Source organism: Poeciliopsis prolifica, unplaced genomic scaffold, assembly GCF_027474105.1.
Source record: "Poeciliopsis prolifica strain line A6 unplaced genomic scaffold, Auburn_PproV2 SCAFFOLD022, whole genome shotgun sequence".
Lineage (NCBI taxonomy): Eukaryota > Metazoa > Chordata > Actinopteri > Cyprinodontiformes > Poeciliidae > Poeciliopsis > Poeciliopsis prolifica.
The window spans coordinates 1738507-1762495 of NW_026562397.1; the positions used below are offsets into that span (position 1 = coordinate 1738507).

At 36.4% G+C, this 23989-nt stretch overlaps 3 protein-coding genes and 1 long non-coding RNA gene across 7 annotated transcripts in view; 1 reads left to right on the forward strand and 3 right to left on the reverse strand.

Annotated features, from left to right (window-relative positions):
• Positions 1-23989, forward strand: part of nf1a (neurofibromin 1a) — a 73427-nt gene that overhangs the window by 36838 nt on the left and 12600 nt on the right. For all 3 annotated transcript variants that reach the window (XM_055045707.1, XM_055045710.1, XM_055045709.1), the window contains 6 exons: positions 2-112; positions 16092-16524; positions 16631-16971; positions 18366-18568; positions 19481-19674; positions 19759-19899. In XM_055045707.1, coding sequence (XP_054901682.1) covers positions 2-112; positions 16092-16524; positions 16631-16971; positions 18366-18568; positions 19481-19674; positions 19759-19899 — 1423 coding nt within the window. The remainder of the gene's footprint in view (position 1; positions 113-16091; positions 16525-16630; positions 16972-18365; positions 18569-19480; positions 19675-19758; positions 19900-23989) is intronic.
• omgb (oligodendrocyte myelin glycoprotein b) lies at positions 2346-7777 on the reverse strand. Its single transcript, XM_055045712.1, has 3 exons — positions 7479-7777; positions 4832-5029; positions 2346-4484 (listed from the first exon to the last, which is right to left on the reverse strand). The coding sequence occupies exons 2-3, from the start codon at positions 5017-5019 to the stop codon at positions 3548-3550; spliced, it is 1125 nt and encodes a 374-aa protein (XP_054901687.1). The 5' UTR covers positions 5020-5029; positions 7479-7777; the 3' UTR covers positions 2346-3547.
• LOC129369988 (protein EVI2B-like) lies at positions 8414-12531 on the reverse strand. The gene is made up of 2 exons (XM_055045713.1): positions 12209-12531; positions 8414-11122 (listed from the first exon to the last, which is right to left on the reverse strand). Exon 2 carries the CDS (start codon positions 11078-11080, stop codon positions 10076-10078), a length of 1005 nt encoding a protein of 334 aa, XP_054901688.1. The 5' UTR covers positions 11081-11122; positions 12209-12531; the 3' UTR covers positions 8414-10075.
• LOC129369989 (uncharacterized) lies at positions 14033-22276 on the reverse strand. Of its 2 annotated transcripts, none has more exons than XR_008607007.1 (3): positions 21923-22276; positions 15787-15947; positions 14033-15657 (listed from the first exon to the last, which is right to left on the reverse strand). It is a non-coding gene; the product is annotated as an uncharacterized LOC129369989 (long non-coding RNA). The 2 variants fall into 2 exon arrangements; XR_008607008.1 differs by having other exon boundaries at positions 15787-15952.

Here is a 23989-nt window from a genome sequence, read left to right on the forward strand (position 1 = left end):
GGCACCAGGTTCATGAAAAGGAGGAGTTTAAGGCTTTAAAGACACTTAACATATTCTACCAAGCAGGCACCTCCAAGACCGGCAACCCCGTGTTCTACTATGTGGCTCGCAGGTAAGATCATTCACTGTTGGTCTTCATACAAGGAAATCATTTTTCTTTTAAGGCTTGCTACTAATATGATGTAGCATTTGTGTGTGACTGCTAACGGTAATAATGCAAACACAGGACTTCAGACAATTTTGAAATGCAATTTTTAATGACGTAAACATATTAACTAGCATGCTTTTCTTAGTATCCAAAGCAATCAACATATACATGAATGAACTAAACTACCAAACAGAGACTCACTTGAGCATCAGCCTACAGTCTCTGACCCAGAAAAAGCTGGGCTAATCTAGAACTGCAAGCAGTTTAATGGGTTTCTTGCCCGACCCGACAGGTCCCCTACTTGTTTGCTCGCATGAGTCAACAGTCAGGAACTTTTCAGGATGGTTTTTAGTCCCTAAAGTTTTAAATGCAGGACAGTCTTGAAAATGTCCTGTTGTGCCAAATGTGACTTTTGAGTTTTGGTTGTGAGGACAGCATCATGCTTCATAGGCCATCTTCAAAAACTTCCATGTGGAGTTTTCCTTCTTCTTCTCTATTATGAAAGGTCGCAAGCAACTTTCAGGTGCATACTGCCATCTACTGTACATGAGTGTGCAGCAACATTACTTTACATCCATTAAATTCAATATGTTTTATTTTATATCATGAAGATAAATATAGTTATTCTTAATCTATAAATATTTTCTAAGTATCCTTCAGTTCCCTATATTTCTTTAAGACTCCATTCCTGCTCTGTCCTCTACAATATTTTTCTCAGTCTCTTCCTTTCAGGCTCATATATTTTACAGTCCATCAATACATATTCCATATTTTCTTTCTCTCAACATCCTTCATTTTTAACTCTCTTTTTCCTCCCAACTGACTTTTGTATTTTATATAAACACCTTCCTTTCTTATCTTTATTACATATTTTTCTGCCACATTTCTGTTTCTTTACTCTTAGTAATTGATTTCCCTTTCCCAAAAGGAATTGTAATTGTTTGTGCCTTCTCTAAAGCCTTTTTAACTTATTTGTCTGCCTTTTCATTGGCTTTTACACCGTCATGTGATGGTACCTAACAAAACCAAATATCAATCCCTGTGTAATTGAAACAAACTGTGCTGAATTACAGTGCTATGATTTCATTTTTTCTTAATAATCTCTCTTATTGGTTTGGAATGTGTGCACATCACCAGCCTGTCTGGTTGAACCTCCTTTACCAACCGCAAGCTTGTCATGACTGCCAACCAACAGATAGTTGGTTTGATAACTGTTTGGAAAACTATATTTTAAACTTTGGAATAAACATTCTTATTCCCACGCATCCTTCTGTGTTCTTAGAACCATCTGAATATACTTTAAGGCTATTAGAATATGAGTTTCTTAAACGTACATCAGTCCTTACCCGATTACATTTACATTCCAGTCATTTTTAATTTTAAGCTCACATTTCTATTTACTTCAGTTTTGCTCCATCATGTGGCCAGATAGGATGACTACACTATTTAGGCAATGTGATTGTCCTTTATTATATGAATTTTTATGTGTTCAAAAATTCAAACATTCCCTGAAACGTTGTAGTTTGCGGTAAAAATGTGAAAATTTTACCAAATAATCAAACTTGCTTGTCATTTATACTGAATTTTTTAATGCTGTTCTGTTGAAGTATAAATGCATAAAATAACTTTACACATCGAGAACACTCGGTGTCAAAGTCTGATTTGCTTTTCTTCAAACAAAGAAGCACAGAATCTTAACAAATTTTGCAGGATGACTAAGACTGATATGTTCCACACAACTGCAAGCAATTTAGTTATGATTGTCAAAAGATTGTAAAAGATACAGATATTTGTGTTAAAAGACAAACTTACAACAAAAGTGATGGATAATTTGAGCTCATTTGGATTTTTTTAAAGGATTTTTTTAAGGTTTAGAGGTCAGATTAAGCATTGGGCTGACTGTTCTGTTATGGGGTTTTTACCTACTTTGTTTTTGTGGTTTTTGGCGTTGATTCCTCCTGATACACTTGAAAGTGATCTTTGCTCTAGTGGCTCATTCAGATGTTGTCTGTAGGTTGCCTTGGCAATGGGTCTGAGTGTAGTATAAAGCCAATAGAGTGAGGAAAAGCAGAACACAAAGGTTTTGAGTTGTTCTTCACCTGTTTTTGGTGTCATTTTCCCTTTGCTGTGGCACACTGCAGCCGCTGTAATTTCTTACAGTTCAATAAATGACGAAAACTGCACTAATTCCCACATTTATTTGTAGAACATGGCAGTATTTATGACAAGTATTAAATAGGATGAAATACTTTATTTCATAAAGTATTGGAGCCATAGTGAGTTAAAAACTGTCTTTTACAGCAGCAATTATGTAACATTTAATTATTTACAAATATAAAAGATTCATTTGCTCTCTCTTGCATCTTGACAAATTGACAGAAACCAAACTGATTACTGCTACATCCGAATCAGAATAATTCAGGCTCTCTCCACAGTGCAGGACGGTTGTTTACGACGCAGGGAGTTTCTAGTAAGCTTAACAGCATCCGACTGGCGTGTTACATACAACATTGGCATTTAGGTGACATTTCAATGTTCAACAGAGCACACGCCTCCTGGAAGCAATCGTTTCTCAAAGCGCACGCCTCCTGGAAGCAATCGTTTCTCAGTAGTAGAGAGTCCAAGTCATCTGTACGTAGCAAACAGCAGAGTACAAGGTCGACTGCCCTTTAGTCCTTAAAACTGATGTTGGCAAGTTTTCCAGGGAAACCTTGTATGCCTAAGATTTCTGTAAATACATTTTTATTTGCTAGGTACACTATATCTATGTTTGTTTGTTCTTCTGCTTTTTATTTATGCTGCTCTTATTTTGTATTGTCCTCCTTCGTTTGTGACGATGCAAATTTTCCACTTGTGGAGCTAGTAAAGCAGTATCCTACCATGATTGTAGAAATAAGTCTGCTGAAACATTTTTCATTGAAAATATTGTCAAAGTTTCCAACTTTATACAACACTGGGAAAGAAAAACAAATGTTTTGGGTTTTTTTTGTTTTGTTTTTATTTTGTCTTTTGGCTCATCATTAGACCCTCATCATGCATCAAATATTACACTATACCAATTATTACAGCCAAACTTGACTAAGGAATCCAAGAAGAAGTCGTGTTACATTGTAATATCGCTCTACTATAATTCTTGCGGTTCTGCTTCCAGTTTTGTATTAATCTTGTTGGAAATCTTCTAGGGCGAACAAAGTTTATAATTATTATTGGAAATCTTCTAGGGCGAATAACAAATGATCTCAATAGACTTATTTTATTTCCCGCAAAAGGAATGTCTAGATCATGCATTTGTGTTCTAACTATTGAATTGCAAACATAATTACTAACATTTGTAGGCATCATATGGCACTCCATATGTAAGCATAAGGATACTGTGGTGTCTAATTTAGTGCCTTTAGTTCAGTACATGCTGAATGCTATTGTTAGAACAAAAATGTTTAGAAGCACCATATCAATCTGAGCAAATACTTTTTGACTTTTGCTCCGGGAGTTGGCCATCTTGGGCTTTACAGTGGAAGACAGCAGGTGCTCTGTTGTGCTTGTGAGCTTGGAGACGCTGTGAAAACTTGTAGAGGAGGTCCACATCCCCAACCCAGACTGATGCTGTGAAGGATTTGTCTCAGAAGCAGAAGTCACCACTTCAATCCTTGCAGTGGGCATGTCATGATATTCTTCTCCTCTATTGTTCACGGTTGACTCTGTGAGTGGAGCAGGATCCAGGTGTCTTTCCTTTGTTGCCAAATGGCTTTGTCCACAGACTGGTGTTGTATAACAGGGACACCCCAACACAGTCGCATGAGTTTGCTCTGCCCATTTAAGGATTCTTGTTATGTTGTCTTCTTCCTCACAAGCCCAGGGATTATCTCCAAGTGTGATTGTTTTCAGTGCTCTCAGTTTATCAAATATACCTCGAGGCAGTACTGAGAAATGGTTAGCATGCAAATACAATTTAACCAGCTTTGGTAGACGATCCAAAGAGCCAGGCAGAATCTGAACTAAATAGTTAAATGACAAATCAATAATTTCCAAGTTATGAGGCATGTTTGTGGGGACAGTCCAAAATCTGTTGTGACTGAGGTTGAGAGAAGTAACACTAAGGAGAGTGTTGTTGATGAAAACTATTCTCTCCAGTTCGTTATGCGACAGATCCAGCAGTTTAAGGTTCCAGTGGTAAGCTGTATCTTTCTTGTCGAGCGAACGTAGACGGTTCCACGCTGCTTTGATGTCCCATAGAGACCGTGGCAAGACAGACGGCAGGCTTTCCAGGTGGTTGTAGGAGAGATCCAGGATCCGCAGGTGATCATAGCGGCTGAGCTGACCGCCAAGATCCTTCAAGCTGTTGGAAAAGACTAGTTTTATCAACTAGTTTCCTGTATATAAAATTAAACACGTATGCTTTCGACATGCATGAAAGCATACGTGTCGAAATTCATTTGTAAGCAGTACGAGTGTTCAGCAATAACTGAAACAGATCAATTTATCATCGATGAATATGTTATTTGTATACTGTGGAATGACAATACTTGTTTTTTATCACTCATGTTTGCCTTAATCTTGGTACTCTCTGAAAAGAATACAATTTGACTCGTTTTGCGTTAGTTTTTTGACCTCTTGCTCAAGATGTTGAGTAAGTATCTAACATAAGACGTGTCAGAGGTGAAGTGTAGCATTACAGCTATTTACCTGTTAAATGAGAGATTGAGAAAACGGATGTTGTGCTGCAGGCCATGTGGCAGCTTGGTTAGGCTTTTTAAAGAACAGTCCACGTCACGGTGACCGCCACTGCAGGAGCACATAGACGGACAGACGGACAGGACCCAGCCTCCCAAAAGCCCACAGAGCAGCACAAGGAACAGGGAGGAGGTCAGCATGGTGAGGCCTCTAAAGAAGCAAAAGTTAGATGCATGTTATCAAGTTTTCAGAAGAATTAAAAGAAATTGTTTAAAGCCAGTTATGTGTATAAATGTTTACTTGCATTACAATTTTATTTGTCAAATTTGTAAGCAAAGGCTTTATTTGGCATTTTATTTTTGCAAAAATTTCGAAAAATTTTTTCTGTCACGCTGGGATGCTGAGTGAACATTCATGAGACATAATATAATTACGTTTATCTTAGCAAATGGCTGCAATAAAACAGAGTGAAAAATGGTTAAGGGGTCTGAATACTTTTTGTACCCACTGTACTCGTATACATTCAGCACACATCAAGTGAAATTTTTGAAGCTATTATTTCTTATAATTGTGATGATTATGGCTTGCAGATAATTGAAAACTCCAGATTTAGTCTTCTAGAAAATGTAAATACTACATACAGTAAATAAAAAAGGACATTTGAAACAGAAAGGTTAGGATTCTGAAAAGTATGTTCATTTATGTTCCCTGTACACTTGCTTTGGGCTCTGTGCATAAATCCCTGAAACAATGCAGGGATTCATGCATTGTTACAGGTAGATCCCTGCAGTGGTTCTGCTGAGGTCAAAGAACAGGTTGCTCTGATAGCAACCTTCAGGTCTTCTGCATTGTTGGGTCAAATATCTCTTATCTTCTCCTAAACAACACCTCATCGTATCTCTATGTTGCTAAAGGTCAGGGGAGTCACAGTTAAGTTTAGTATTTACTTTAAAATGAGCAACACATTTTTTGGCCTGTTATTATGACTCATATCTTCCTTGCACTAAGCCAAAGAAAATGTTGATAGAGACATTCACTCTTCCTCTTGCAAAGTCATTTTAAAGCCTCACATAAAGCTTCAAATATTGTATATTTACAGCTAAACTACCTTTTATTTTTATTTTGTTATTTTTGCCCAGCTTCTTCCTGGTTAAAGGTTCAGTGTGTTTTATCTCCACAAAAGGCTGTTTGACTTGCACATAAAAATAAGGCGCCATGTCGTGTTGACACTGTTTCCTCCTCTCTGTGTGGACATTTACAATGTAGATAACTGCAAGAATAAATAAAAGTTTGACCAGTTTATTTTGTATTATTATGGCATAGTATCTGGGACTTTATCACAAACTACATCTTCAAGGAATCATCGATCTCTGCCCAGACGCATTGATGTTCATATTACTAAATTATTTCTTATAGTTGTGATGATTACAGCTTACAGATAATTAACTCCTAAGAGAAAAGTAATTCAGTTATTTGGCAATGCATTTTTCATATTAACATTTTTTTTTTGGCGCTCACATTAGAGCAAAAGTCGATTGGCTGATTTTCAGACCTTTGCTGATTCTAATCATCGGCCGATCACTATAACAAATGATAAATTGTCCTAGAACTTATGGTGATGAACAATGATATTGTTGTTTTGATGAAATAATATGGTATTGGCAAAATAATGCAAGAATACTTTCTCAAACATCAATTAACCTTAAATTGTAATGAACATTTAAGCAGTGGAACTGGAAGACATTTTAAATTTCTAAAATAAAAAAACTAAACGACAGGGGAAAAAAATGAATTATGAAGTTTCAGTAAACAAAAATGTCCTTCAAAATAAGGGTTGTCCTTTTCCATATCCATTTGTTTTTCTTTTGTATCCTTTTTCTTCACACGAGTATACATCACTTCTTTTTGGTTTGAGATATAAATTTCCCACAAACTGAAGTATTGCATTGAGATTTAAATACAGGACCTGCACAAACTAGTGTATAATTGGAATGGAGAGAAAAGATGATTGATGGCTTTCATCATTTTCCTCATGTCAATACTTATGCTGGGCAATATATTTTAGAAAAATGTTTGAATTGTGATCTTTTTTAGTTTGCATTCTCTCCTGCTTCATTATGAAACTGAGTTATTCCTGAGTGTCTTGGACGAAGTGTAAAATATAACTTTTTGCCATCATCTCCTGTCGTCTTACAGCTTTTTAGAAGTATATTTCACACACCCATCTCATAACTAAGACATATTTATATATATGCAATAAGACTAAAGTTAGACACGGCCAATTACCACAAGTCAAGTCGCTTGTATGTGGTGGCACTTTAAATCTTGTTTCTGGGAACCAGCTCAGCCACTAAGAATACTGCAGTGCAACAAAAATATTTAGAGCAGTAATTTCAGAAACTAACACATTATTAGCATAATGAAGGCATTGATGTTTTTTTTTAATCTATATTCTTCCTACATATTTATATATAGATTTTCTCCTGGTTTCATTTTTGCCGACAGGAAATTACTTTTTTCATTCTCTCTGCTAAAGATCAAGACATTTGCTGAACAAGACAGCTTGCAGTTTTTAACCTGCGTTCAGCAATTTACAACATCAACATTCCTATCCATAAAATTAGTCATCCGTTTCTGGTATCATGCCAGGATCACTCACCTTGTGATTTCAGTATTAGCACCATCTCTCCCAATCTCTGGTCATTAACTCCTCAAGCTCCACTCGTCTTCCTTTGTGCATTTTAATATGATAAAGCCAAGCACTTTTTCTGGGCTGCTGTGTGTGTAGTGATGCGTCTTAGTCAATGCTTCGTGTTAGTCCCGGCTTCTGCACGGCTCAGTTATGCAGGGAGTTCCAGGTTGCAGTGCAATATGTGGTGGTGAGGGAGAGAAAGAAAGAGGGAGAAGAAATGCAGCAAAGAGCCAGTCCACTGGGCCTTTGATGAGGCAAGCACAATCTGTGTGCTCGATAGGAGCAACCCTTTTTTTTCTCAACGCTGCATTTTCAGTTTTCTTCGGGTAATTTTTATTTATTTTTAACTAATTTCATAGACCTGTTGAGCTGGATTTCTTTGGTACTTTTTCTCTGTCAATTAAAATTTCTTCCCTTTCTGTTGCTATGGTCTTAAACTGATCTTCATCTCTTTATTTGGACAAGCATAATGAGGTAAGAAATCTAAATGTTGGAGCAGAGAACTCTGGCTGGGCTTGTTTGTCTTTTTTGCTTTCCAGAGTTTGAAGTTGCATTTCTGGTGGTTTGTCCCACTGTATTCGCTTGGTTCCTCCAGTCTGTCCTTTCCTGCTGATGGAACCAGCTCAGCCTCTGGTTGTCCACCAGTATTATGCTGTGCATAATTTAGGGTTGAACAATTAAAATTGTGTTTGTCTCTGACGTGAGATATAAAAAACAATCATAAGCCTACACTGATCATGATGGCATTATAGGTTAGAGATATGTTGCTGCTGTGAAATACTCATCTCACAAACCATTTTTGTGGTTTGGGCACAATTTGGTCAAGAACAAATCATGTTTTGTTCTTGACTACAATTTCAACAATAAGAAGAAACAAAAAGGATGACAATGATAACGTCATTTTATTTCCAACATTAAAAACAAATGTCAAATTAGAGAAATAATGACATAAAAATAGGAATGATAACCAAATACAGAAGTTAAACTTTAACACTTAGTTCGAAAAGGCATAGGAAAACACTAACGTTCAATAAATCTTATCCCCAACTAACTCATCCAGTTTCTTTGTCCGTTTCAGTCTTGAATAAAGGATCCAAATACTTTCCAAGCTATAAATATTTATTCATGCAATTTGATCTCCAAGTCACAAATATTCACTGTACACTTTCAAAGAAATTATTTACACAAATTATTAGACTAGTCTACAGCATCTGCACAATCAACAGATTCCTGTAAGATGGCAGTACAACTTCAAAACAACCAAGAACCATTTTCTGTTCTTTATAATGCGATATACATACATAATATACATGCACTCATTTAAAATCACCCAACAACATGCCACTGGAGGCCCATTTTGCCCTTAAAACACTGCTCCATTCATAAGTATTTGCACTAGTCATTTTTAAAAATGTATTGAACTTTACACAGCGTGAAGTACTGTTGCAAATTATCCTAATTTTTGTCCATGCTTTGTTTCCTAAATACACCTCTTCTTTGGAAGAAGGATTTTGTTATTATTTTCTGGCAACCATTGTTTTGCTCTGTACATAATTATACTTGTTATAATTATTTTTTAATTGGATGCAATTCATAAATTTGATTATGTTTCACTTTAAAAACTATGTTTGTGTTCTCTAGATAACCCAACGTATAAATTGTCCATCTTCCTCTTTTTCATAGAGGAGAATAGATCAAAGCAAGAAGACTAACACATGCCTGAACTAATTTTTTAAGCGTGTAAGATAATAGATTTAATGGATGGATGGATATTAATTTCCCCACATTGATAAATAAAGCATTCATCTATCCATCATATTGACCAACCATTTCAACATTTCTAAACACAGATGACTAAACAGAGCTTTGACAAAGAAGCATTTGTGTTGCACTTGATGATGAAACATCCTTATAACGCCATAATTAGTTTTCTAGGTCTTTAAAACTAAACTGGTTTGTGATATCCTGCATATTGAGTTTATATCTCCTAGAATATGGTCTCATGACGGTATTCTGAAGATCTTTTGTTCATAGTGCAGTCTGCATTACTGTGTAGAGAGCAAATCAAGCATGTGGCATGTCGGCAACATTTTATCTTGCTGTGTGTTCCTCTTACAACACTTCCTTCTGCTTTTCATTAAAGAGCAAGAGAGATCTATACATATCCAGTTGCATTTTGCACTAGCCAAGTAAATTCCCCAAGAAAAAAACGATTCAGATAATTTCTGATTGTCATATTTGTTGATATTGTAGGTTTAGTTACTGTGTGCTGATGTGAGCATAATGATCCAGGTAATGACTGTATTAATGTTGAAATGTGACACAAATTTCCACAGTGCCCCAAAATCCATTCTCAGGCAGGAAACTAACCATACAGTTTTCAGATTTGATTCAAGATTGGATGGCCACCTTTTGTTTTTTCCGTGAAAGCTGAACACTTCAAATATCAGAATGACCTTGTCTGAGGATGATTGTTGGTTCACTAAAGAGAACTCTGCGGCAGACATTACAGCTATCTCTTCAGTTTCACTTCCAGTGTTCTCTTCTGGAACAGCAGCTGCAAACTATTTTTCTTGTGTATCATTTCCATCAATGGCTTGACCAAAGGTGCTTCCTTGGTGTTTTTCTTCTAATGTGCCTCTTGAAGTGATATCTGTCATCTCATTTGTTTCTGGAAGTAAAGAAAATGCCTTTGAAAGTCTGTTTGGCAAAAAACTGGTCATGGAAATTCGGTTGGATGATCCCAATAACGCATTGTCATTGTTAGCTTCCCCATCCATTAGTGGCGAAGGACCTGCCCAGCTAGTAGTCGTCTGCTCCTTCTGAAGTCTCTGTATGCGGATGTATATCAGCAGAAATCCCACAATCATCAGTGACAGCATTGAACCTATTATTGCTGCCACAACTTTGCTGTCTTGTGAACCTTTTTTCTTTGCCTCATCAATGATTGGTGTCTCTGAGGTGGAGGATTGTGTCGTGTCACCACCTGGAACTCGCTTGGTACTTTTAGATTTTCTTTCTTCAACCTTGATCGATGTGGTTCTTGTATGAGTGGCCATCAATGTAGATGTCGGTATAAATGAGGAGGTCACTTCGTTTAACTTGATCGGTGAGGTTGATGTTCTCTCTGTGCCGCGGTTTTGCGTAATGTTGCTTAGCATCGGAGGTGCTGTTGAATTGTTGATTCGCTGACTGGTCTGACGAGTCAGAGTTGTTATGGATTTCCAAACATTAGACTTAACAGTTGGTGTGTTTGATGAATTGGTGACAGTTGGTGCTGTCTCAGTATTTACTGAAAGTATTCCTGGATGTGTCATCTGAGTTGTGTGCAATGTAGAAGTAGAGATTCTTGGGTCCTTTGGTGTAGTCCTATCAACACTGGTAGTAATTGTAGTATTGACGGATGGGATCTCTGACAGCTGTTCTAAAGTTGATGGCTGTTGTGTTGCCAACTGAGTGTTTTGGGTCATGTTGCCTGTTGTCACATCTGTGGTGTTGATTTGAAGCTCAGATTTTACTGTAATGATTGCTGCCATTGGCAGAAAAAGAATGAAGGTAAAGCTGGTCATTTTGGCCTCAGCTCTTCTGTTACACACGCCTGGTGTTTCACACTAAAACAGACGGAGATCCAGATTCATTGTCAATGACTTCTCACAAATAACCAACACAAAGATTTGTAACTTGATATGCTTCATACATCATAATAATTTTTTCTTATTGTTGATCCCAGGTTCATATCTTACAGTTATTACCTAGGAGAATGATAAATTACAAATTTTTTCATTGCATTACATTTTTCCATGTACTGATGTATATAATATATGGTGCTATCAGGTCTTTCTGAGATCTTGGATCTCAATGAGAAAACCTGCATAAAGATAAATAAATAAAAAACATGACAAAGCATACGGAAACAGAAGGAAAACTTATTTAATTACCACATTCTTGAAGCTGCTTCCGTGTTTTACAAAAAGACACACAGAAGTCGCTCACACTGCATGTGAGATGTACTTATCTTTCTAGCCTTTGTTTTAAAGATTTTAATATCATTTGGTGGACATTATAATTTTGCAGATTTGCAAGTTAAATCTGTTGACATGTTTGCTGGATTTTATATGTCCAGTAATCCAAGGTGAATTGTGACAGATTTGGAACTCAAGCACATCATATTCTGTGTATTATTTTTTCTTCAACTGAAGTTATATTTGGCCTCAGTGAAGGCTTCAAGCAATTGCAAGTCAACCGTATCCTCATGCTAGCACCTTGATGAAAATTAACCCCATATTTTTTCTCGTATTTGGCTTGTTGAACCAGATGTCCAACCTACAACAGTTGCACTTAGAACATCATACCACTGGCCTTCTGAGATGAGCTTGTGTTTGGACAGTTCAGTTGTTTTTCTGTGTGTAAGTGATGGGTCCTTTTTGGTTTTACAAAGTTTTAACAATAAATATATAAAAATGTTCTCCTTATTGAGTCTTAAAATGTATGAAAAGTAACCTTACAAATGACTGAAAGTCAGTTTGAAATATTTTAATAAAATCTGACATTGCTTAGCGGCTAATTAATAATTTGAGTTTTACTGTATTTGTAAGATCGCATTGCATCTTGAACATCTTTTCTAGAAACAGCCATAGAACATGAACCTAATTTTTAAGACAATAAGAAGTATTTTAGATTCAGAAATTTGTACTTACCTGTGACTCTACAAGGATAACCCGGGTTTGGTATCAAAATGTATTAATAGCTTGAAGATTAACCTGTTAGATTCACGTAATGTTGACCGAAAGACAGCAGAAACTAAGAGCAGAAAATAACCCCTCCTTTTTGAGATGTTGAAACCGACACTTTGCTCACTGACAGGAAATGAGACATTTCGAACTGACAACCTTATGTGCTTGCTCTCCAACTATTTTGCTAAACCCTAGATAAGAAGACAGTTAATGTAAGACAAAAGTTCAAATTTAGAAGCTAAATTCTGAAAATAATTGAGCTTCTCTTTAGTTTCTGTCAAAGATTATTCCAGTTATTTTCTGTCAAAACTAATGTAAGAATTCACCATTAAAATAGTTAAAATAACTGATTACAGTCATTAATCAGCTATTAATGATTGTAATTTTATTTTATCTGCAGCATAAAATATCTACAGCATTTTTTTGCAGATGTTTAAAGACTTAAGCCTTTATAGAAGTATAAGGTAACGTTAATTAGAGGACGTACATCAATGTGTCCGTAATACATCTGTAGAGAAACCATCATTTTTTGTCCAGGTCTGTTTCATTAGTTGATTTTTTTTCAATGATTCTGCTAAGCCACATTTCAGAAGCAATGTCTGGTTTACATGGTAGTACATTTTTATGTGAAACTTGTCACAGTTATTTTGGTGAACATTATGGGCTTTTTGGTCATTAATAGAAGGGTGCCAAATATTTTGCTGACAAGTATATATTTGGAAGCTCTGGTTGAACATCTCTATAACTCTATAGATCATCAGCTTTGCCTGCACATAAGATCAGCTGTGTCCCATCTTGATTACATTTCTATAATTTTTTTTTTTTTTTGTTGCACAGCTCCAGCTTAGTAAGAGAGTGCTTATGTTCTGGTAACCAAAGTCCAATCCTACTTGTGAACATGTTGATAACAGATCCAGAAGAAGGCCAAATGTATAACTGGAGATCCTCAAGCTTCTTTCTGGAGAGCGGTACAGGAACTAAAAAACACAAACCACCTGACTTAGAGACAGCTTTTTTCCTAGAACTGAAATTTTTTCCCACCCTATTGTAAACTCAACCAACTTCCAATGAGAAACAAATACAATTATGAATATGAAAGCGGTTGATGACATAAAAACTGTAACTTGCGCTTTTCTATACATCTCACCTCAAATTAGTGCTCATAAGTTCTATGTGTAACTAGCACATATTATTCTCTGCACCTGTGAACAGAATAACCAGCCGAAATTTCTTTGTGTGATCACACAAGGACCAAAAAACTGATTTTGGTAAGATCAACTAAGATCTAAAAGATTTTTTGATCTTAGCTGGACTGCAATACCTGTTTGATTATTTATAGGGCTGCACCTATTAATTTAATTTAACCGAAATTTAGGGAGCTCAGTGATCGACCGATGATTAAATATGAAAGCAATATTATCCACCGATCTTATCTACCTCAGCAAATGTCTGAAAATCAACTGCTATCCTCTTTTGCTCGCTGATAAGAGGTTTGACTGACAGACCGGCCCACCAGGTCATATCTCCATGTTTGCAGTTAATTGTCTCCCACTGTTGCCAACTCGTCAACTGAATTGGTATATTTAGCAACATTTCAGAGAAAAAATATTGCTATCAGCCAAAATTGGAATAGGCAGATCAGGGCTTTTAAAGATAGGTAATCAGCTATCAGCCTGGAAACTACAATTGATGCGCCCCTAATTATTTAAGTTCTATGTTTTTCTTTTTTCATATAGAAGATGTAAAGACCACACATTATCCAGAGTCTATGTGTGTCATTAACTCAAAGCAAAAATATTGCAAGGCTTTTTAAAAAAATTATTTATTTATTACAAATCATATCATTATTGTGACATTCACCAATATTATTTCATATTTCAGGTTTTTCTAGTTTGATGCTGATCCCCAAGCTTTCCATTGATCCATACCATTACCCTTTCACTCTGGAGACTGCAACAAAAAAAAAAAAAAGCGCTATCTGAAGAGAAGAGAATGCATGTTATGTTATTGTCTCCTGAACTGTGGATATTTTGTCATGTTTTAGTCACAAACCTTATCTTATTAGGATTTATTTGATAACCAGATGCAAAGTACTGGATAATTTCGAAGTGACATGAATGCTTACATAAGTGTGTTTGAAAAATTATGGATAAGAGCTACACTCTAAAGCACTTATTGGCTGTCAGATGAGGTTAAAGACAACATTATAATCAGAATATTCTGTCATGAATGCAACAAAAATGTGTTTTTTTTTCCCCACAATCTCTCAAAGTTTTGGATTAAAAATGCACGTATTGGGATGTCAAACTAATTCTTCATAATTTGGACTGGATGAACTCTTTTGTAACTGAAAGTTTAAGATATTCTTTCAAATTTCTCATATCCTATGAACATAAGTAAGTATTTCACATATTTATTTCTGCATTTCCTTTTCCTTTGTTTAATTGATAGTGACCAAAAGTAGTACTGTGGCATCATACAGCTCAAACATCAAACTTTGCTTTGTGTATAGACACTTTTTTTCACATTTAAACTTGAATCTGTTAGTAAAAAACAATTTTGACACAGCTATACTTTTTCAAAAATTGTACAATTTGTAATCTTCCACCAATGTTAATTTGTTGGTTTCTCTATAAGTTTAAATAAATCTTAAATTCTAAAGATAATCCCAATTTTTTAATATCCAAGTAGCTTTACGTTTTACAATAACTTTAGTTTCTAAAAAATAAGGATAAAGACAATAGAAGAAATTTGGTATTTTTAGACAGGGGTGGGTTACCATTTCATACAACAAGAGGCATGTCTTCCAAATCCTTGGGGATCTCCAAACAGGAATCCTTAGAACTGGAGCTCTGGATCTGAAAGACTTTTTCTTCAGGTTCAGTAGAAGTTGTTTTCCCTTCATCAAGTCCTGCCCAAGCTTCTTCCTTAGTCCCCTGTATGTCAGTCGTACAGTCTGTTCTCACCTCCTCTAGCATAACAGTAGTGTCACACGGTCCGACCAGCCCTTCTATCTCTGTTTGATCTGCTTCCCAGTAGTGAGTACCACTTATGTCCGTGTTAGATCGGCGACTTCGGGGGATGTAGACCCGGTGCTGAAGGACACAGATCTGACATGCAAGCACAGATGTTGTAACCAGTAAGCAGAGGATTAATCCTCCTGCTGAACCAATGGCAATAAGACCCATCTCAGTGTCAATTAAGCAGTCGCCACCAGTGGCGTTGATTGCAGCAGCTGGGTCTTCATGGTAAGTTGCTGTGAGGTGGGACTCTGCTGTGAATGTTGGGCTGCCTGTTTGGTCTTGGGATGTGGGTAAATCCATGGTGGTAGTTGAAAGACCTTGGTCTGCTTCAGCAGGGTGGAGCAGGAACAGGAGAAACAGGCACAGAGTTCTGGTGGTTTTCATCATGTTCTGAAAAAAAAAGAATGTCGTTGGGGAGAGCAAAACCAGTTTTGGTTATCTTTGCATTATTTTTACATTTTCTTCTTACCGACTATCATTGCTTTAAATTCTTTGCATTGTTTCTAGTTCAATACTTACATAAGGTAGCTTCCAGAAGGCCTGTGTGCTGAAACGGAGAGATGAATAAACTGATGCAGACTTGAGAACTGCTGTGAATGGTCCTCTCGCCCTTTGCGCGTGATCTTTTTCTCTGCTTGGTTATTTCAGGGTGTCAGGTCTGAGCTTCAGAGGCTGAAGAGCTGTTCTTAAAGAAGCAAATGCATCAGTATTTTTAGACATTTAATGTTTCAAAGCATGCTTTGTGTCTTCTGTATATTTGTGTATTTGCTTTACAGAAAAACCCAAGGGTATATTTTACCATATCTATATTTGTCTTTCCTCAGGTTCAAAACAGGCCAAATTAATGGTGACCTGCTCATCTACCATGTACTCCTCACCCTCAAACCTTACTATGCTAAGCCCTATGAGATAGTTGTAGACTTAACTCATGTTGGACCAAGCAATCGCTTCAAGACTGACTTTCTATCCAAGTGGTTTGTGGTCTTTCCTGGCTTTGCATATGAGAATGTGGCATCAGTTTATGTCTACAACTGCAACACCTGGGTGAGGGAGTACACCAAGTATCATGAGAGGCTTCTTACTGGTCTGAAGGGGAGCAAGCGCCTGCAGTTTATTGACTCTCCAGCCAAGTTGGCAGAACACATTGAACAAGACCAACAGAAACTCCCAGCAGCCACTTTGACTTTGGAAGAAGACCTCAAAGTGTTCCACAATGCCCTCAAGCTGGCTCACAAAGACACCAAAGTTTCAATAAAGGTACGGTGGCAATGAAAAGTTAGATTTCAAACAAGCAAGAATTATATAATTCTAAAGGATGCAGCAAGAACAAGATTTCTGAAACCTATGAATATTTTTTACTCAGGTGGGTTCCACAGCAGTTCAGGTAACCTCAGCTGAGCGGACACGGGTGCTTGGCCAGCCCGTCTTTCTCAACGATGTTTATTATGCCTCAGAGATTGAGGAAATTTGCCTGGTGGATGAGAGTCAGTTTACTCTTACCATGGCCAACCAGGGAACACCTCTCACATTCATGCATCAAGAGTGTGATGCCATTGTTCAGTCCATAATTCATATCCGTACTCGCTGGGAGCTGTCTCAACCTGACTCAATTCCCCAGCACACAAAGATCCGTCCTAAAGATGTCCCCGGGACCCTTCTCAACATTGCTCTGCTCAACCTGGGAAGTTCTGATCCAAGTCTCCGGTAGGTAGCTCAAAGGCTTCAAGCCAAAAATCATTTCCTCATAAAGCACAGCAGCTTGTAGAGCTGTAATGATTCCTCAAATCATTCGACTACTTCGATCACTAAAATTCCTCAAGGCAACTTATCTGCCTCGTAGTGTCTTTGAATTAGGTTTTATTACTTAGATAAATAAATAAAACAGCAGTCATTTTTAAGTTTTTTATTATTTGCTTCGGCCGGGTAATTATTTGTGTTGTGCAACGCTCTAACTTCTGCTTGAGCTGCTGGCAGTGCTAGCAGCATAACATCCGATTTTCAAGTTCGCTCCGGAGGATTTTATTGATTATTGATAATGTTCGGGGGTTTATTGTTTTTTGGAAGGCCAATAGGCATCCTTAAAATGACTGGCACGATGCATGGAATGCAACAGCCTTTCTCCTTCTGGAGCTACTGCCGAGTGACTGGTCCAGAACGAACCTGTATTCATACAGGTGGAGCAGATAAACCCAACACTCTGGGCTGCTGTGCTGCAGTTGATACTGAATGTAGCATTAGCTTTACTGATGAACCGGAAAATAAATTTAAAAACGTATGCCGGTCGCAACAAATGGGTGGCGGAGCCCATTTGTGGCAGTACAAAGCTGGTAGATGTGTTTCTGTGAGTGACGGAGGAGCCAAGTCCAGTTGTTCACATGGACACAAAATCTATAAAGGGCTGGAAAAAGTTGGAGTTCACCTATTAAGATGCCTAAAGATAAAAACATAAACTAACAACTGGAGTATAGACTTTTTTTTGGAAGTATCTTAAAAGTAAAAGTAAAAAAGTAAGTAAAAATACTTTACTTTTTTAGAAGTAAAGTATCTTCTAAAAAAAGGTAGAAGATATAGAACCTGCCTTTTTATTATTAAATTAAACATAATTTAATAATAGAATATTATTTCATGAAATATAATTTCAGATTTTTGTATAATCTTTATCCAGATTAACTTAAAAAGTGAGCTATTACTTTTACAAATAATTTTCTAAACTACAAAAAAGTAATTTTCAGGGATGCCCAAATCTGGACATTTGGCCCAGTGTTGATATTTGATATTAATAGTGCCATTATGGTAGTATTTACCAGTATTTCATTTTATTAATTTATTTGATTACTCGATTAATCATCAGAGTAATTGATAGAATACTCGTTCCTAAAATAATCACTTAAAACAGCCGTAGTAGCTTGTCAACATTATACTAATTGAGCTCCAAAAGCATGGCTGATCCATGTATGACTGCGTTATGGAACAAAGACCAGGAAGCACAGATCTGTGTGACAAACACAGTCAATGTTGAATTTAATTAAGACCAGCTGTACTTTGTATAGAAATACTTGACCTGACCAAATATTCCTCATTGTCTTTTCCACATCCAGGTCTGCAGCTTACAATCTCCTCTGTGCGTTGACTTGCACATTTAACCTGAAGATAGAGGGACAACTGTTGGAGACATCCGGTCTCTGTATCCCAGCGAACAACACGCTTTTTATTGTCTCCATCAGCAAGACCCTTGCTGCAAATGAGCCGCATCTGACTCTGGAGTTCTTGGAGGAATGCATTTCTGGCTTCAGCAAATCCAGTAAGACTGCTACACATTTAGCGTGACATTTACCTGAAGCAGGTATTTGACACTTGACACAATGTAGACAATTTGCTGGTCCAGGAGGAGTGAATGCTGCAAGGCAATGGATTCACAAAGACTCTTGTTCTGCTAAAGCTGACAATAAATTTAAATTCTGATCATTTCTGAAGTGAGGGTGTTGCACTGAACACATTCAAAGTACAGGGTAGAGTAGAAATTTACAAATATCTCTCGCATTTAATTTTTATTAGTTTAAAAAGAAGATTTTTTAAATGAATCAGGACTAACTAACTATTTATTGATCGATCAATCGGAATGCAGGAGTAGATCACATTTTTTGGAGTCAAAAAGTGGTGAAGCAAAACCATAAGTTTGCTTCTCACCTACTTATAAAACTGGTTTCTTCACTTCATTCTTCAAGTGATGTTTTGTAAATGTTTTGTAGAGTATTAGAGCTGTAATTCGAAAGATTCCTGGTAATTTGAAGGAACCCCCTGCAGGGCATCCAAAAATAGCAGAGGTATTTCTTACAATTCTATGAAGCTTAGTTTGTGCTTTGTCTGTGGTAAACTGTAGTGTGATTGTAATGGTATTTTTGTGCTTTAGTGATACCTGATAGTTTGCAGCGAGACCCCCACTTTATAGAATGAATGCACAAGTGTGTCCTTTATCTTTTATTTTTTAAAAATTTGATGTCAAAGTTTTTGCAACTCCTAACATGTCCTAAATCTCCATGCAATAACTATATGATTTGGAAGGCAATTGTAGTTACAGTGGATAGCAGGACTTTAAGGAAGACTCATCAGTGTCAAAAAAAGGAGAAAATGCCAAGAAAAGTTTTGATAATTAATAGTAAATACTTGTGTTTTCTGTGAACGTTAAGCAGAAGTTCTAAATGTTTTCTTACAGGTATTGAGCTCAAGCATCTCTGCCTGGAGTACATGACACCCTGGCTTCTAAACTTGGTCCGCTTCTGTAAACATAATGACGATGCCAAACGTCAGCGTGTCACAGCCATCCTGGACAAACTTATCACAATGACAATAAATGAAAAACAGATGTATCCCTCCATCCAGGCCAAGATCTGGGGCAGCCTGGGCCAAGTGAGTTTTAACCCAAGAAATGGAGAACCTCTTTTCATTCCATCAAGGTTCTGTCAGTTTGGGACTCATTTCTCTCTTTTTTAGATAACGGATCTGCTTGATGTGGTGTTAGACAGCTTTATCAAGACTAGTGCCACAGGAGGCCTCGGCTCCATCAAGGCAGAGGTCATGGCTGATACTGCTGTTGCTCTGGCTTCAGGGAATGTTAAACTGGTGTCCAATAAGGTAAGATTCTCCACAAATCAAGTGTTGGTCATGTGTGGTGTTGCATTTTTTAAATAATGTAATACAAATCTGACCTCTAAAATGTAATAAAAAGTAATTAAAACTACATTAAGCAAATAATTAGAAATGTTACATAACAATTTTTTAAAAATCTGTGAGCAAATTTTGTAATAGTTTTTGGCGCATTATGCAACGTTATTACATTTTGCACTGACACTAAATGCAGAAGTAGCTCTTTAAAAGAAAATAATGTGGCACATTTTGTGATGAACAGTCACAGATCAGTGTTTGTGTTCATCCTAATATTTATGCTTCTTATAATGATCATTTAATGATCATCCAGTAACTTTCAAAGATTTAAATCTTTGAATGTTTGGCGTTCTAATATTATTGCTTAGGATAATCATAATCAATCATCCTGGTGTGTGTTGTATGTTAAAACTGGTCTGGTCCAGTCAGTAGAATGACGGAGACAGGTAGCCAATCAGAAAGTCAGACAATATATAGCCAATTGATTATATTTCATTGCCAATTTCAATATTGTGTCTTTGGGCAATGACAATAAAATAGGGATGTTCTGTTCAGGTTTTTTCTTTGCTTTTGAGTCCTTTGATTTTGAGTATCGGCTGATGCTCACAGCAACTCTCACTGTTTTCTCTAACTGCTTTCAGTGGTTTCCCATTTTTTCGCCAAAGTATCCAACAAACCAGAGAAACTAGCTGGATTTGTCGCTCATTGCTTTTTTTCTATACACTCAAACTGGGATGGTTTAAATATCAGATTTATCCTGCATGAATACTTTCTGGGGATATTCTTTTACCTTTGTTTTAATCAGTCCTAAATCTCCCTGGAACTAAACCCAGCAGGCCTTGATCCACCCCAAACCACGAGGGGTTCGAAACATTTTCATGAAAATTGTGGAAGAAGTTGCCTTGACCTGCTGTTCGAAGCAGCTGATCAGATGTTAAGTCTCTATAGAAGCTGCCCTGATCCCCCGCCCCACTGAGTTTGACAGCTGAAGTTCAAGTGACATGTACTTTATTAAATCATGAAATATCTCATTTCTAAAAAATAAATCTGTGCATTTAATTAAAGGCACATATAATTCTATATTTTATAAATCATTCCTATATTTTCTTTTTTAAATAAATTAATTCCACATTTAAATAATTATTTCATAGCTTATCTGTGCTCTGCATAGATACTGATGTTGTTGTCCACCAATCCAAATACCATAGTTGTGGTGCTGCAGGTCATATTTAAACCAATTTACTCTGAAATTTGAATCTTTCAGAGTCCAAACCTGTCGCACATTTAATAAAAGATCCACGAATTAAACAAATGTTTTAGTAGATGTATAGTATAGTTAATATGTGTTAGTAGTGTTGTAAAAGACATTGTGCAGTGGAAGTGGATTGCTTATTTTTTTACAAACATTTAAAGATGGAAGTAGTTTTTGGATTAGCTTCTATATACCAACATTAGGCCAACAGGATAAACGCATGGTGCACGACTTTATTCTGAAAGATTGGAAGGTCATTGGAAGAAGACTGTTGCTGTTTAGTGCAACTTCTCTCAGTGTCTCAAACTATCATGTTACACCCATGAATCATTGTGAAATGTCCATAGCAGAAGAGCTTGGTAGATTTTCCTGCTACAATGGGTGGTGATTACTAAAACCTACATGTTTTTTTTATGTATATATTATATGTTTCATGCCTTTTCTATAGTTGCTAAAATATACTAAGAATTGTGTCTTGAGAAAGCCTCATGGTTTGTGAAACAATTCTTTTGGCTAATACTTTTTTTGTGGCCATATGTAATATGAACTGTTCAATTTGATATAATAAAAAAAAACACACACACACCCAAATTTTAACTGAAGGTTATTTTAAGATGTCAAAAGAAATAAAATTTTCACCCTAAAAGACTGGAGACAGAGCTCTTCACAGAACACAGCGAATACATACAATGTTGGACGTTTTGTTGTGAAAAGTCTGCAGGAATTGTAATCATTACTTACATGGTAGAAGTGCAATTCCAAAGCAGTCAATTCCTCGTGACTTACAGAAAGCAAAAAGAAAAACTCATCCACTCACTATCCATCATCTGTGTGCTTTGTGTCAATTTCAGCCTGCTGCCCAGATAAACAAACACAACATACACAAGCAGACACAATAGAAAATTCTGGGCCTGGCTCCTATTATGGCACACATCAGTACTACTTTGAATAGTGGTCATTGTGAAGACTGTTGCCTAAGAAATGGCAGGCAGTGTTTGGTTTGAGCTGCTGCTCTGCTGTGGGTTTAAAGTGGCTTCACCAAACTGTTCCAATGGATACTGATATGATCCCACCTGGACAGCAATAAATACATACACAAGATGATAATAGTTTCCTCAGACGAGCTTTTTGAGATGGTCTTAGAATAAGTCAGCAGTTGTTTACCAATTCATTTCAAGGCTCAGTTAAGATACATGTGACTTCCATTCTATCCTGGCCAACATAAAAACAGATCAACAAGAGTTTAACCCATTCTAAAACACTCCTGGACCTTGAAACTGCCTTTGCAATAACACATAAAACTTTATTTTTGAAACTTTGAGAACAAAAAGCTTGATTCCACATTGAGCTCACAGTGTCAGTCTGTGATCAATTATAAAATTCCTTCTCTTTACAATTTTTATTTAAAGCAAACAAAAGCAGAACACAAAGAGGGAACAAGGGGGCACTATTTTCAAAAAGCATTACTTATATGTTCAAATAAAGGCAATTGTTTCAATATAAAGGAAAAAAAATAATTCTGGGGCTGTGGAGGACTTTATTTTTTATTTATTGCTTGGATCATAGAATGAGACTAAATAGATCAGCTCTTATCGCCCTTTTTTCATCATTATCGGATTGGAGCATTTCTAGACAGGGTTAGCCACAGAAACAGGCTGCAATACCTCGATCCACTCCAGGAAGGTGTCACTGTTAAACCGAAGCCAAGATATAACTTCAGTGAACAGACTGCCCTGCTATGGAATCGGCTTTAAGGCACACCGTCTTCCAGGATGATGCTTAAAGTAAACTTTTCTTTATGAAGCTTACACAGTTTTTCTCAAGAAAACTTGCTAAATCTGGTGGCAGAGGCGCTGTGGCAGTCCACCAGCAGCCAAAACATTAAAGGTGAGAGGAAATTAAAAATATCTCTTGGTAATTATATTGGAAGACATTATAGAAAATACTTACACAAACCTATAATCTTAAAAAAAATATGCTTGAATTTTATCACAGACCATAGATCAAGGATTTTAACATTTAATTATTGAGATTGATAATACTGTTAGATCAGATTTAATGATTTCAGCATTGATAGATTAAATATTTGTAAAATATTGTAGAGGAAAAAAATTCTTCACATACTCGGGGGCCACAAGTGATCAGTGGCTTTGTGTCTATGTACTAGTTGATAATTTTCCCATTTCCACTATAAGTTCTATCTGCTAGATTAGAGAGTAATGTCAGATCTGGACCTGGCTATAATACCAACAGTATGTAGCCCTGTGCTGTACATGGGGCTTTACTCTAGTGTTATCTGATGGCTTACTGTTTGTTGTCATTCCAGGACAATGTCCTGAGCACAATGGAGCATTGTCTGCTGGCCTTGAACTCTTTGTCACCAAAGATTTGAATCAATTCTTTTTTTCTTCTTCAGATGGAAGAGCTGTTGCATTGTCATGTGCATCATTTACCACACATCTTTAATGTGTATTTGCATTTGTTTTTATTAGTCCAACATTCTTTTAAAGTATTTTACAATACTGACCCATTCAATAAATTAGAATCTTATTGAAAATGAAAAGCCCATTTATTTCAAGACCTTTATTCTGGAAGGTCCTGGAATCACATACAGATTATTACACACATAGGTGTGTAATAACAAATCATTTATTGATGATTTTGAAAACATGACATTGAAAATTAGAATATTACATTAGACTAATTAAAAATATATATTTTCAAAACAAGAATTTTGACTAGATGAAACATAAATTACATATATATATATATATATATATATATATATATATATATATATATATATAT

Coding starts and splice junctions, on each gene's coding strand:
- omgb (XM_055045712.1), bottom strand. CDS start 5,019: ATGCTGACCTCCTCCCTGTTCCTTGTGCTGCTCTGTGGGCTTTTGGGA. Junction 4,485..4,831: donor CTCAATCTCTCATTTAACAG/GTAAATAGCTGT, acceptor CTTTTCCAACAG/CTTGAAGGATCTTGGCGGTC.
- LOC129369988 (XM_055045713.1), bottom strand. CDS start 11,080: ATGACCAGCTTTACCTTCATTCTTTTTCTGCCAATGGCAGCAATCATT.